Raw genomic sequence first — 12899 nt, 5'->3', positions numbered from 1 at the left:
CTAAATCAAGTAAATAAATAAAAATACTTAACTCACCAATTGCATCACAGATAGCTTGGTTCTGCCCCCCCCCCCCAATAAATCCTGGCTACACCCATACTGCAAAGTTTGTCAGCACTATCAGCCCATCCTGCTTGCTAAGGAATAACCAGAAATGTGCTTTAAGCTCCCAATTGTCCCTTTGCATCTGTGTTTTAACTTGTTCCGCACCTAACATGAAACAGTCAAGAGTGGCCCATCCACAGATCTCCGTTCTGCTCTAGGTTTTATCATTTACAAAGATTTACTAGACCTGGCATGTGTTGCCGAACTTAGAAAGATTCAGCACCCTGTATTAGCCACAATGTACAAAACACAGCTAAAGATGTGTACAACAGCTTTAAGCAGAAGTTTTAATAGAAATTAAATTGTTTCGCTGGTGTATAAAAATGATTCCACCCCCTTCCTTTCATATTTCAGCTGCAGATTCAAAGCAGTGTGTGACCTCTCATGTACAATAGCCAGGCTATTTGTAATTTAATATGAGGACATCTCAGCTGTCATAACACCATGATGATTGCTAAGCAAATCCGGCATTTGAGACGTGCCATGCGTTTATTCCTATAGACTGTGGACCAGTGCTTTCCGCTTTTATGCTAGAGTACAGCAGTTGATGCTCTGCTTATAACATAATCCTCCCCACCCCCACCCCACTTGCTTTAAGCTGCATGACAGATTCTTGGCAGTAGAAATACAACAGCTTTTTAACATTTTATCAGCTCATCTTCTCCTCTGAGCGGCCGTTTCCCCTAAAGTTTGCATTGATCTGGGTATCCTATTTTAAAGGGAAGTATCCATGTTAGCCAACATGTATGAGTTAATAGTAAATACTAGCCACAACATCAACTCAGTGGGACAGCTTCAGTTACTCTGCAGATGTAAAAGATGTTGTCCTACAACATTTTACTAGTCTGTGCTACTACACATCTGTCCTTTTGCATTTAGAAGTGCTGATTGGGCTGACATTAAAGTCAAATATTTGGGATTTGAATAGTGAGTGATCCCAAAGGCCTGCTTGTTAAATTCTTTGCACTTCAGAGGGGCTCAAATTACACTGCACAATTATTAGCTTCTACAAGATTAACACCTTGAGAATATAATGTAAACACAAAACAGTAAGTAATAATGAGCAACCAGGGCCAAAGCAGCAAATGTGTTAAATGCATGAACACATTTAAAACACCTTTTGTGTTATCTTTAAATAGCACCTGGGAGGCAGGGAGATACTGAACCCCTTTGTTCCCATGCTGCAGAAATCCACATCCCACTGCAGATCTGCTTTTCCTCTGGGGAGGGAAGCTTGTCCCTGGTACCAGTGGCAAAGAGAAAGAACAAGCAGGTGACAGACCAGGTCAGATGAATTTACTGACTACTAACAGAGCCTCTATGCAAAGGATGAGGGATTTTGCTTGTACTCAACTAGAAGGTTATCAAGTTCTGAACATCAGCATCAACTACAGCTCTCATACTTGTCACTGGCAAGATTAAGAAACAAACAATCTGCATCAGTATATAACTGTTGTGCTTAAACTGTGGTTCATGAACTACCAGTAGCCAGTTATGTAGCTTCTATTTGGTCCCTGAAATCATGATGAAAATAGATTTAATGCACCAGGTTTCCCAAGTCTCTATTATTTGCTGCAGAAGTGTCTACTTGGTGTAGATTTAGAAGCATTTAAGTGAGCAAACTGCAGGAGGCAGTGGAAGACAGGAGTGCCTGGCGTGCTTTTGTCCATGGGGTCACGAAGAGTCGGACACGACTAAATGACTAAACAACAACAAGTGGGAAACTCCTCACTTCTTCAGAACTGACAGTGGACATATACATATTTTTAATTGGAATGATTTGTTAACCAAGGGCAGAATCAAGTGAGAAGCAACTGTACTGGGGGCCTTATGAATTACCTTCCGTAGAACGGCCTTTAGGTAAAAGAATGTGCTCATTTCACAAAGAGCAAGTGACAAGTGATGCTCCTTGGGATAATAGTTGTTGCAACCATATGTCCTATTAGACAAACAATAATATAAAAATTGGAGAGCCTGGGGACAAAAATATGGACCAGGTAGACACTTCCATTTAGCTTTTCTTCTGAGATCTAGTAATATTTTACAATTTCAGAAGCAATTGCCTTTGTTCACAAGACTTAAACATTTGAGAATAAATATCTTTAGTTGGAACTTAATAACAAGCAATATGGGTGAAAGCATAAGCGGCTAGGAGTGTGGCACTGCAATCTCTTCAGTAACATTTTATTTTTCTAAATTCCTGCTAATACTAGAAAAGAATCTTCCAATCAACTCCTAGTCCAAGAGTGCTTGAAGCACATGCACGGCGGCTGCCTAGCCCAAACCATGGAGGAGTGTTTACTGTTACCGTAGAGAAAATTGTTTGGTCTCCTCTATTAACTGAACACACAGCCAAGTCTGTACTAGCAGTGAAGCCTTTCCACCACTGACAACAACTGTCAACAATGCCTCATTACATTTTGTTGCTAAGCCTATGGGTTTTACAGGTTGGCATACAGTTCACTTGAACAGTATGCCCCCTCTTTTCAGAAGGGGAGAAAACCGGTTAAGCACATTCTGTTTGATAAGGTTGCAATATTCATACAATAACTGGCATCTATTACTGCAAGAATATATATATCTCTTGCTCTGAGGTCATTAGATTTGAAGCTTCAAATTCACAAGTCAAGCTCTTTCCATTCAGTTCCATTCAGTGATCTTTTCTTCATTCAGCATTCATGGAAGAAAGGATTTTGTGTGCCCTCCTACACGGCATGGTCAGATCAGCAACTTGCATTTTGTCAACATATCTAGCCACTGAAATGGCATGCCATACAAGCATACCAGAATCTGTAAAGTAATCACGGACACCACCATCTGAACCCATGCCAATGGCAGACATATGAAACACATGAAGTGCCAGGTTTCAAAAGAAATAAAAACTATTAGTCTTGGAAAGGGAGGAGACTAGGACTATGTCTGCTGAACTGACAGCCATGCTTTGATCTTTAAACACACACCTCAGCAGATATAGAATAAAACCCAAAATGCATTGTTCTCATACATTCAAAAGTAACTGTAAACATATAGAGAACAAGGGTTAGGGTTAGCCTTTGGGCAGTAAACATGCTCATCTCATAACCTTTTGTCCAAGCGTGCTTGTAAGTTGTATGGGTAATTCTGACCAACAAGTGACAGAGGGTGGGAACATCAGGAACATGTACAAATACCACTTTCTTTACAAGCCATGGAATTTGCAGACTTCAGAGGAGAGTGTTCTATGAGGGATGTTTACAAGGCGTTTCATGGAAACAATTTAGTCGTTTAATATAACAGGGAGTGCAGAGTATATTTACCATCTGCTTGTTTTTCCTAGAAAGGCCAATATCAAAGCTTAACCACCCTTCTGAATTCAGAGAAGCAATACGATTAAATGAAAAAAGTTTTGTGCACGTGACGAGTATAAGAAAACAGAGAAATCTTCTTTCCTTTTAGAGTTTCAAAGCAACTTGCTCATCTCCCATTTTTCTCCAGAGTTTATTGCTAATCAGTTACTTCTACAAAAATCATTAATCTTACGAAAAGGAAAATGATGTATGGGAAAATGCAATATATTCAGGCAGTCCAATAGAGAATACATTCCACATTAGGATGCATTATCCTGGAATGCAAGAAATTCAGATCATAGAATCATAGAATTGTAGAGTTGGAAGGGACGCTGATGATCATCTATTCCAACCCACTGGAATGCAGGAATTTGCAGTTGTCCCATACGAGGATTGAGCCTGCAACCGTGGCATTAGCAGCACCACACTCTAACCAACTGAGCTATCCAATGCCCAAGACTATCCGTTAACTCATTTTTATATGTAAAATGGACTACAATACTTTAAAGTGAGATAATGTTCATGCACCCTGGAAAAGGAAACAATCCACTATTAAAATTGGAAGCAAAGCTTAAATATTTGAGGCCACATCACTGATAGAGAAGGAAGTTCATGTCGTTGACAATTTCCTAGGAAGGGAGATGAATATACCCATGGTATGGCACACTTGGTAAAAAACACAGGAAAGTTATGTAAGGATATATAAAGGGACATTAAAAAATTCAACCCAAACTCATTTGCACCTTGTTAGCCTCAGGTAAAAGCAAAACAGTCAATGGTGGCAACAGAAGCTATAAGCTTAGCACCGTACAGTTTTTAGCAAATTCTAGCTGAAGTTCTCAACATGGTAGATAGAGGCTGGGTGAAGCTGAAGGTTTCGCTAGCTATATAGTTTAGGCATATGAGTTAAATGAAAAAAAGTCATCATGGTAATGTTTCAGATCATCAGGAAAAAAGAATAGCAAAAAAGCATAATCAGAGAGCTCTAGCCTCAAGCAAAAAGAGATTCAGCCTAATCAACATGTAAAGCAGAGCTTTCCCAACATTCCATTTTGGTGGCACACTTTTTGGCCATGCATCATTTTGTGACACATTAATTCAGTTTTACTAGCAAACTGGAAGTTAAACTAACCCCTTTGCAGCCCAGGGAATAGAGCAGGGAGCATTTGCGTGACACACTAATGTGTCGCAACACACAGTTTGGAAGGCTCTGATGTAAAGTAACTGGTTTGAAAAAAGACTGATATTCATAATAGATCCACATTTAAATAAGTGAAAGCAAAGAATGAATAGTGCCTCTAATTTTCGTCTTATCCACTTAAACCAAGTGGATATCCAGTGAGCAGAATAGAGCAGGAACAGAACTGCAATGACTCTTGGCATCTGTTCAAACACTATTCTTCCTGTCTAATAGTGCACAGGAAAAACTTATTCCAACCAAGGGGCAAGGGGAACAATTCAAATAGTTTCTTTAGGCACTTGGCCTGAGTAAAAAATGAAAGAGGAGCACGACTCAAAACTACAAATACATTCAACATGGTGTTCTGGTAAATATTACAATAAAGAGTACAATATGCTCATCTATTAACATTCTTCTAAATGGGCCAAAGATTCTACTCATGCCAGATTAACAGTTTTCCTGGAGCCTACTCCTAGGGCCTTCTGAGAATGCAAGGGGAGGAGCCGTTTGTTAGATTTAAAAGACCCCCTGCCAGAAGCACAAACCCAGTAAGTGATGTTTAAAGCTGTCAGACCCCTGAGGAGAAGCAGGAAACTCTTTATGACCCCCAAAGTATTTGTTTTCCCAACAGCTCCTTGGCACAGCTTGGGATTCTTGAGGTCAGCAACAACAACAAAAGTTTTGCTCTGCCCAAATTAGTTTTGACTAGTCCCTGGGTTCCCAAGGTGATAATTTAACACCTCATTAACAAGTCACTTATTGAAGGAAATTCAAATGAGAGATGCTAATGTGACAACTGGACATTTTCAACCTCAATTTAAATAAAGTGTTCTCTAAAAATAAAATTTAAGTAACCAGAGGACACACACCACTTTTAGCTCATAAATGTCCTAACCTTCAAGGAAAAAAGTGTTTTTAGAAAGTCAGTTTATAAGCAAGGGACATGAAGGTCAGCATCAAATCCTGCTTTGCGGGCTACATGGCACATTCTACTTGGATACCATTTATACCAGAAAAAATGGAAGCATTTCATCAAGTTGAGCTAGTTTCTAGATTGTGAATTGCAATTTTAGCCATTTACATAGCAACCAAAAGAGGACTGAAGTAACGACAAAGCAGATGCAGTTTCCTTAGGTGTTTCTAGGTGGAAACTACCATTTAAGACAAAACAAGAGCTACGTATTGGGCACAGAGAGCATGCTTTGCATTCAGAAAGTCCTAATTCAATTCCTAGCATCTCTGTTTAAAAATGAATATTGAACAGAAAGCTTGGAGCTGCTACCAGTCAGTACGTGGGCTGGGCTGACCAATAAAATCCCAAAGAAGGCAGCATTGTTCATAGAACAGATTTCCACATAAAAGTCTTCTGGGGCATCTGTGTGCAACTTGTGACCTCATATGATGATAGAGAATTGGTAATCCATTAGAACAATGCAAGAACACAAGAGTCTTGCGGGATCAGACCATATGTACATTAAGTCCAGCATTTTGTTTGCCACAGTTGCCAGCTAGAAATCACACAAGCTGAACACAAGCACAATAGCACTCTCCTGCTCACAATCTCCAGCAACTGGTAGTTAGAAACAAGCTGCCTCAGATCCTGGAGGAAGTAGATACGTTATCACAGCCACCTTGGTAGCTCAGTCAGTAGAGGATGAGACTCTTAATCTCAGCGTTGTGGGTTCAAGCCCCATGTTGGGCAAAAGATTCATGCACTACAAGGGGTTAGGCTAGATGACTTTGTGGTCCCTTCTAACTCTTAGCACTCTATGAAAGCCTTATTATCCATGAATTTGTCCAATCTCCTTTTAAAAAGCACCTAATGGCAGCCACCCTCACATCTTGTGGTGATGAACTGCATAGTTTCAGTATACGCTGTGAGAGAAGTACCGTATTTTTTGCTCCATAAGACACACCTTTTTCCTCCTAAAAAGTAAGGGGAAATGTCTGTGCGTCTTACAGAGTGAATGTGTGGTCCCTGGAGCCGAATTGCCCAGGGGCGAAAAGCAGATCATGTTTTTTTTTTTAGAAAGAGGGAAGGGGGTGTTGAAACAAAGCTGCTGAGCAGCTGATCGGCAAGCGATCGGGAGGTAGATAAGGGACACTAGGGATAAAGGAGGCTACCTGGGAGGGGGGAAAGTAAAAGCACATGGATCCTCAGGATTTTTACATTGGGTCACCCCAAATTCACCATCAAATCACATAGCATGTCCATGGCTATAGCCTGGATCAAAATATCATGCATCCACTGTTTTGTGGGGCCAAAATGGTGCAAAAACGTGGTTACAAAGCACAGATCCACATGGATCCTCAGGATTTTTGCATTAGGCTACCCCAAACTCACCGTCAAATCACATGTCTGTGGCCACAGCATGAACCACAAAAATCATACATCCACTGTTTCGTTCAGAATATTTTTTTTTCTTGTTTTCCTCCTCTAAAAACTAGGTGCATCTTATGGTCAGGTGCGTCTTATGGAGCGAAAAATACGGTATTTCTTTTTGCCTGTCCTGAATCTCCCACCATTCAACTTCACTGGATTCTAGTTTTATGATACTTTCTGCACACTATGCCTAACTTTATACAGTTCTTCTTACGTTCCCCCTTCTCTATCCATTTCTGTTTGTTTGTTTGTTTGTTTGTTTGTTTAAAGCTGAAAGGCCCCAAAGATTATAACCTTTTCAGAAAGCAGCTGCTGTAAGAAAAGGAAAGCTCCATGCTGGGGATTGATAGACATAAAAACAAAATCTGCCAATATTATAATGTCTGTCTACTAATCTACAATGCAACCATGCTTGGAATACTGTGTGCAATTCTTGTCGCCATACATCAAATTGTATACTGTACTGAGCTGGATAAGTTCAGTAAAGGGAAACCAAAAAGATCAAGCATCTACAGCATGTCTCTTAAGGTAAAAAGATGGGATTTCTCCACTCCCACATTTTTTCAATGCCTCCATGGGTAAAATAGAGGTTCTAATGTACTTCAGGCATTGTGAGTTTAATATAGGCAACAGCAGCTCCTCCAGCTAAGTTAATGTGCAGTACAGCATCATGGAGCTCCAAACTAATTGATTGTTGAACAGTTAAACTACGTAGTGCTTTGCTATGGGCTACTTATTACTAATTCCTTATTTATTTTAACTTTTTTTTTTTACAAGAGTAGGTAGATTATTTACATTCATCCAGTAATTTATCAACCTCTGTAAAAAAAATAAAAATGCTTCTAATCTAAATGTTTTATTAATCCAAAGTGTCCAAATCCAAAGAGTTTGGAGCAATAGATTTTTGACTTTCCACCCCGCCCCCCCCCCGTCTCAAGTGCAGACACTTGTCCCAAAACTGACTTTTAGAAAGAGCAATAAATCCCTTCCCATTTGTATAATCAAGTATATTGGGGGGGGGGGGGAGAGACCCTTTCCTCCTCTTGGATTGTAGTCAGCAGCTCGTTTTTAAGGAAACTACACATCACATATTTGAGAGACTCAATTGCAAAAATACTAACATGCAAAAAATAGTAATGAAGCACCTATAAACTTTGAAGGTAAGGGCCTACTCAGTTACTAAGAACCAGACATAGGTAGCTGTGTTGGTCTGACACAGTCAATAAATTAAAAAGTTGTCCAGTAGCACCTTAGAGACCAACTTATACCCAGAACAAACTAACTTAGTCTCTAAGGTGCTACTGGACAATTTTTTAATTTATAAGAACCACACAGTTAACAGACGCCCCTGCCAAGAAGGTAATAGGAACAGATTTTTAATAGCACACTCTTTGCCTCTGTCTAGAGCTGCTAAACTAGGCTGGCTTTTTAGAACCAAGTCACATTCAATTGCAAAACACAAATACTGCCACAAGTTATATTTTTTAATTAACATGGAGTATTTCAGACAGCACCCTGGGGATGACCATTATGAGTACCAGACAGAAACAATGCCAGCACTGAAAGATTTGTTTGAACGAACAATAGGAAATAAAAGAAGGGAAGCTTCTGTCCTATTCCAGATTGCATGTTCACGTGCTGTCACCTAATTAAGTCTATTCAGTCTTCATTAGCCTCTTGTCCTGTTTCGGAAATGGCCATGCTGTTTTCTGCGGCATGTGTATTCTATCCAAGGAGCCTGCTGTTAACATCCTGTTTGGCCAAGGAAGGCTCTCTGGAATGATTGTAAATATTTAACAATAGCCAATGTACCATAGAATCTACAAATACATGTCCCCAAGTTTTGAGAGCTACTAAGCCCTCATACAATTTGTGAAGGTGATGCTAAAGTTGTTTACTATTCATCTGAATACAACAAATACATGAAAAGTATTTTCTGCTCTGGCTGTTGATCCCCATTTTACTTTGTAAGCATAGTCATTTTTTCTACTTATTCCCACCCTCCACCCAGATCTTGTGACACTAATACCTTTGCTCAGATATATTTTCTAGAGTAAAATGAGTTCTGAATCCTAGCATATGTAACCTGAAATGAACTTCAGCTACTTAGTCCAATTCTTCTACATCCATGAAGAGTCCACAAACTCAAGTACTTTCAAGTAACCCCTTTTTAACCAACTCTTGACAACCCTAAATAAGCAATGCAGTTACAATGAGAATTTACATCATATCGCAGCAATAAATTGTAAGTAATCAGAACTGAGACACATCAGGAGATTTTTGTTTTTGCAGGATAGTTAATTCTATAACCACACAACTTTATAAACAAAGCAGTATGTGTTTTACTTGCTCTGCACATTCAGTAATAGAGAATAAAATATGAAAAGTTAGACCCAGACTACCCATCGGTGGACTCCATCCTTTGGATGATGAGACTGGGAGGTATTTTTTGAAATCTGTTCCAGGGGGTCAAAAACCTTTTGGATCAGGGTGGGAGGTGGTGCTGGGATCTGCAAACTGAACTGGCAAAAATAATCTTCCTTCCCCCCACTTCTCCAATGGGAGCCTCTGTTGGATCTAGAGCCTTTCCATGTCCAGAAAGCAAGTCAACACCCAGCTCACTGTATACAGCTAGTATCAGTGAACCCCTTCTGCAGATTCTTGATTTAAGGATTGCTATACTGTCGGCAATAGTTCCAGATCTGGGAAATTGCTTCTGTACCTTCATTGGTATTTAATGCATGGAAGACAGCATCAAGAATCTGCTCTTGGCCAAAGCACAAGATTGGTAAGACATAAGAGAAATGGCAATCTCACAGCATCTAGAAGCAAGTCATTAATGGCTGTAAATCAAAACCAGGGATTTGTCCCCTTCATGTTTTAGGTTGCTAAAGAACTACAGTTTCAAAAAATTGTACCAGTATGATTATATACTAACCAAAAGTATGCAAAGTTGATGTTGTCCTTGCCAATCTAAGACATCTGAGACTCTCCACATGAGTAGCAACTGAGTAGCAACTGGGTTAACAGCCTTTGTGCAAAGGCTATGAAGTGCTGAAGTTGCCGCAAGCTGTTGCTTGAAAGCCCAGCTAACTTAGGAGACACTTAAAAATGTTAACTTTGCTTAGGGACGTCAACATTCAAATTCTAAAATCTTCCAGTTCTCTCCAAATATTACTATAAAACAATTAAAAAGATATAGTTCATACTGAACAAATTCGGATTCCTACATTAGAGTCAAAAGAGATGAATCCACCTGAGCTTACCTTACTCAATTATTCACTTATAAATTTTCCAGGGAAGCTAGAACCTGGAGCCAACAGGTATTTGGAACTTACAGTTCTAACGCTATAATAGGATCTCACCAGCAACTACATCACTAGATCTGAACTACAAAGCTAGTGCACTAGTTACCATATTAGTAGCTGTGAAGCTTTGTGGGAATATACTTTCCAGAGAAAATGGGCTACCATGAATGAGACTCTTGGGGTAGCAGTAGATAGCTCAATGAAGATGTCAATCCAGTGTGCTAGATAAATTGCATGCTAGAGATAATTAGGAAGGGAACTGAAAGGATAAAACTGCCAATGCCAAGCCGTCTCTGGTGCAAATACATTTGGAATACTGTGTACAGTTCTAGTCACCCTCAAAAAGAGATAATTGCAGAGTTAGAAAAGCTTCAGAAAAGGGCAACCAAAATAATCAAGGGGAAAGACCAACTTCCCTATGCGGAAAGGTTGCAGCATCTGGGACTTAAGTTTAGAGAAAAGGCAAGTAAATAGGTGACATGGTAGAAATTTGTAAAATTATAAATTTGTTAAATTATGCATGGCACAGAGAGAGCAGATAGAGAGTAGTTGTTCTCCCTCTCTCATAACACTAGAACTCATGGAGATCCCTTGAAGTTGATTTTTGGAGGGTTCAGGACAAAGTACTGAAGGAAAGTACCTCTTCGCATAGTGCAGTTCAACCAAGGATCTCACTCCCACAGGAGGCAGGGATGGCCACCAACTTAGATGGCTCTAAAAACAGATTAGACACATTCCTAGAAGCTAAGGCTATCAATGACTGCTAGCCATGATGGTTGTGATCTGCCTTTGTGGTTGGAGGCTGTAAACTTCTGAATACCAACGGCTGGAGGTAGAGTACTCTTGTGCTTGGGTGCTTTTTATGGGCTCCCCATAAGCATGTGGGTGGCCACTGTGAGAACAGGATGCTGAACTAGATGGGTCTTCAGTCTGCTCTAACCGGATTCTCTTATGGTCTCAGATTTACGCATCTCTTAGACAAGGATTTTGCACAGCGATAGCTTTTGCCTTAGTAAATGAAAACCATTATCCAATACAAATCTAAACCTGACCAGCAGCAATGATGAAAAGTTCATTCGACTACCAACAACATAAAGAAAAGAAAGGCTAATTTCACAAAACAGTCCCCTACAGAAAATGAAGGATGGTGCTGAATAGGTGGTCCTTCAATGCATACTGCCACCTTGTGGACAAGAGCAACACCTGCAAAGAATCCAAGTTGCTTTGCGGATTGAAGGAGCAGTTGTTTAATCTAACACCTTGTGAGAATTACAGTGCCTGAAACTCACCAAGCGTTGTGCCATCTTCACCCATAATGCACTTCACTGATGTGATGATTTGCTCAATAACAGGGGGGGAAAGCGAAGTGCCATATACTGCACTGTGTGAATGGACACGAAGGTAATCGATCAGCTCCTGACAAAGTGAATACAGCAGGTTATCAGAAATTATCCTTGCCACTGAGAGAGCAGTCTTTGATGGGGCAAGTATGCAGTGCTGATATTTACACTGCTTTGCTGGCTAATTATTTGAAAGATATGCAGTGAAGGCGGGTATATATAGTTGCGCCTTCATCTTTCTTCGTAGGTTGGTGGTGCACATGCATCTCCTTATCTTTGATCAACCATTTTTTCTTGGGAGATAAATGCTGTCATTAGGAGGAAGCTGTACAGTCATACCTTGGGTGGAAGTAGCTTTGGGTTGAGCGTTTTCAGGTTATGCTCCGTGGCGACCCGTAAGTAATGGAATGCGTTCCGTCTGGGTTTTGCTGCTCGCACATGCGCAGATGCTCAAAATAACGTCACACGCATGCGCGGAAGCAGCAAATCGTGACCTGCACATGCACAGATTGCGTTCACTTCAGGATGCGAACGGGGCTCTGGAACGGATCCCGTTCGCATCCAGAGGTACCACTGTATTTCCATGATGTTGTTTTGAAAATGAGTGTCAGGGAGACGCTGTCATAATGATAACAATTGACAAGGAAAAGCCCAGCAGCACATAAATGATTACTCTCATCATCAAATGGCATATTGATTCTGGATAAAATTAGGAAACTGAGCACAGCAAATATATATATGGGAGGATGGAGAGTCCAACAGGCTGAGTTTTGGGGCGGGTGAGTGGCCAACCTGATATGACACTTGCAGAAGGGGTGGGAGGTTCATAAGGAAGGGCAATCAAATAAACATCAGAGAGTGAGAACTGGTGTTATTTTAAGTGTTGGGTAATCTCTGTCTTCTATATATACTGTAAGCCACCCAGAGTGGCTGGGGAAACCCAGCCAGATGGGTGGGGTATGTATGTATGTATGTATGTATGTATGTATAAATAAATAATAGAAGCAAGACATATGTAGTGCTCAGGATTAGCTGCTACTTTGACCTTTGATAGCTTTAGTAAAAAAAGGGCATTTGTTTGGACCATATATTTTATTTTAGAAGTCCTGCAAAAACATAATAGTACTACTAATCGAGCTTTTCAAAATGTTTTATATATTTATGCCTGGGATCCTGGAATTTACTCAAGAATTAAAATGGAGATGATCTTGATGTTCTAAGCATCTGAGCTTGATGCTTCTATTCCTTACTAACAAG

At 40.1% G+C, this 12899-nt stretch overlaps 1 protein-coding gene across 3 annotated transcripts in view; it reads right to left on the bottom strand.

Annotated features, from left to right (window-relative positions):
* The window catches only part of SPTLC2 (serine palmitoyltransferase long chain base subunit 2), a 63672-nt gene that overhangs the window by 19931 nt on the left and 30842 nt on the right, over nucleotides 1-12899 (bottom strand). For all 3 annotated transcript variants that reach the window (XM_079972243.1, XM_079972242.1, XM_079972244.1), the window contains exon 9: nucleotides 11592-11718. In XM_079972243.1, coding sequence (XP_079828369.1) covers nucleotides 11592-11718 — 127 coding nt within the window. The remainder of the gene's footprint in view (nucleotides 1-11591; nucleotides 11719-12899) is intronic.

Source organism: Podarcis cretensis, assembly GCF_951804945.1.
Source record: "Podarcis cretensis genome assembly, chromosome: 1".
Classification (NCBI taxonomy): Eukaryota; Metazoa; Chordata; class Lepidosauria; order Squamata; family Lacertidae; genus Podarcis; species Podarcis cretensis.
The sequence above is the reverse complement of the archived record's forward strand: the minus strand, read 5'-3'. Positions and strand labels throughout refer to the sequence as shown.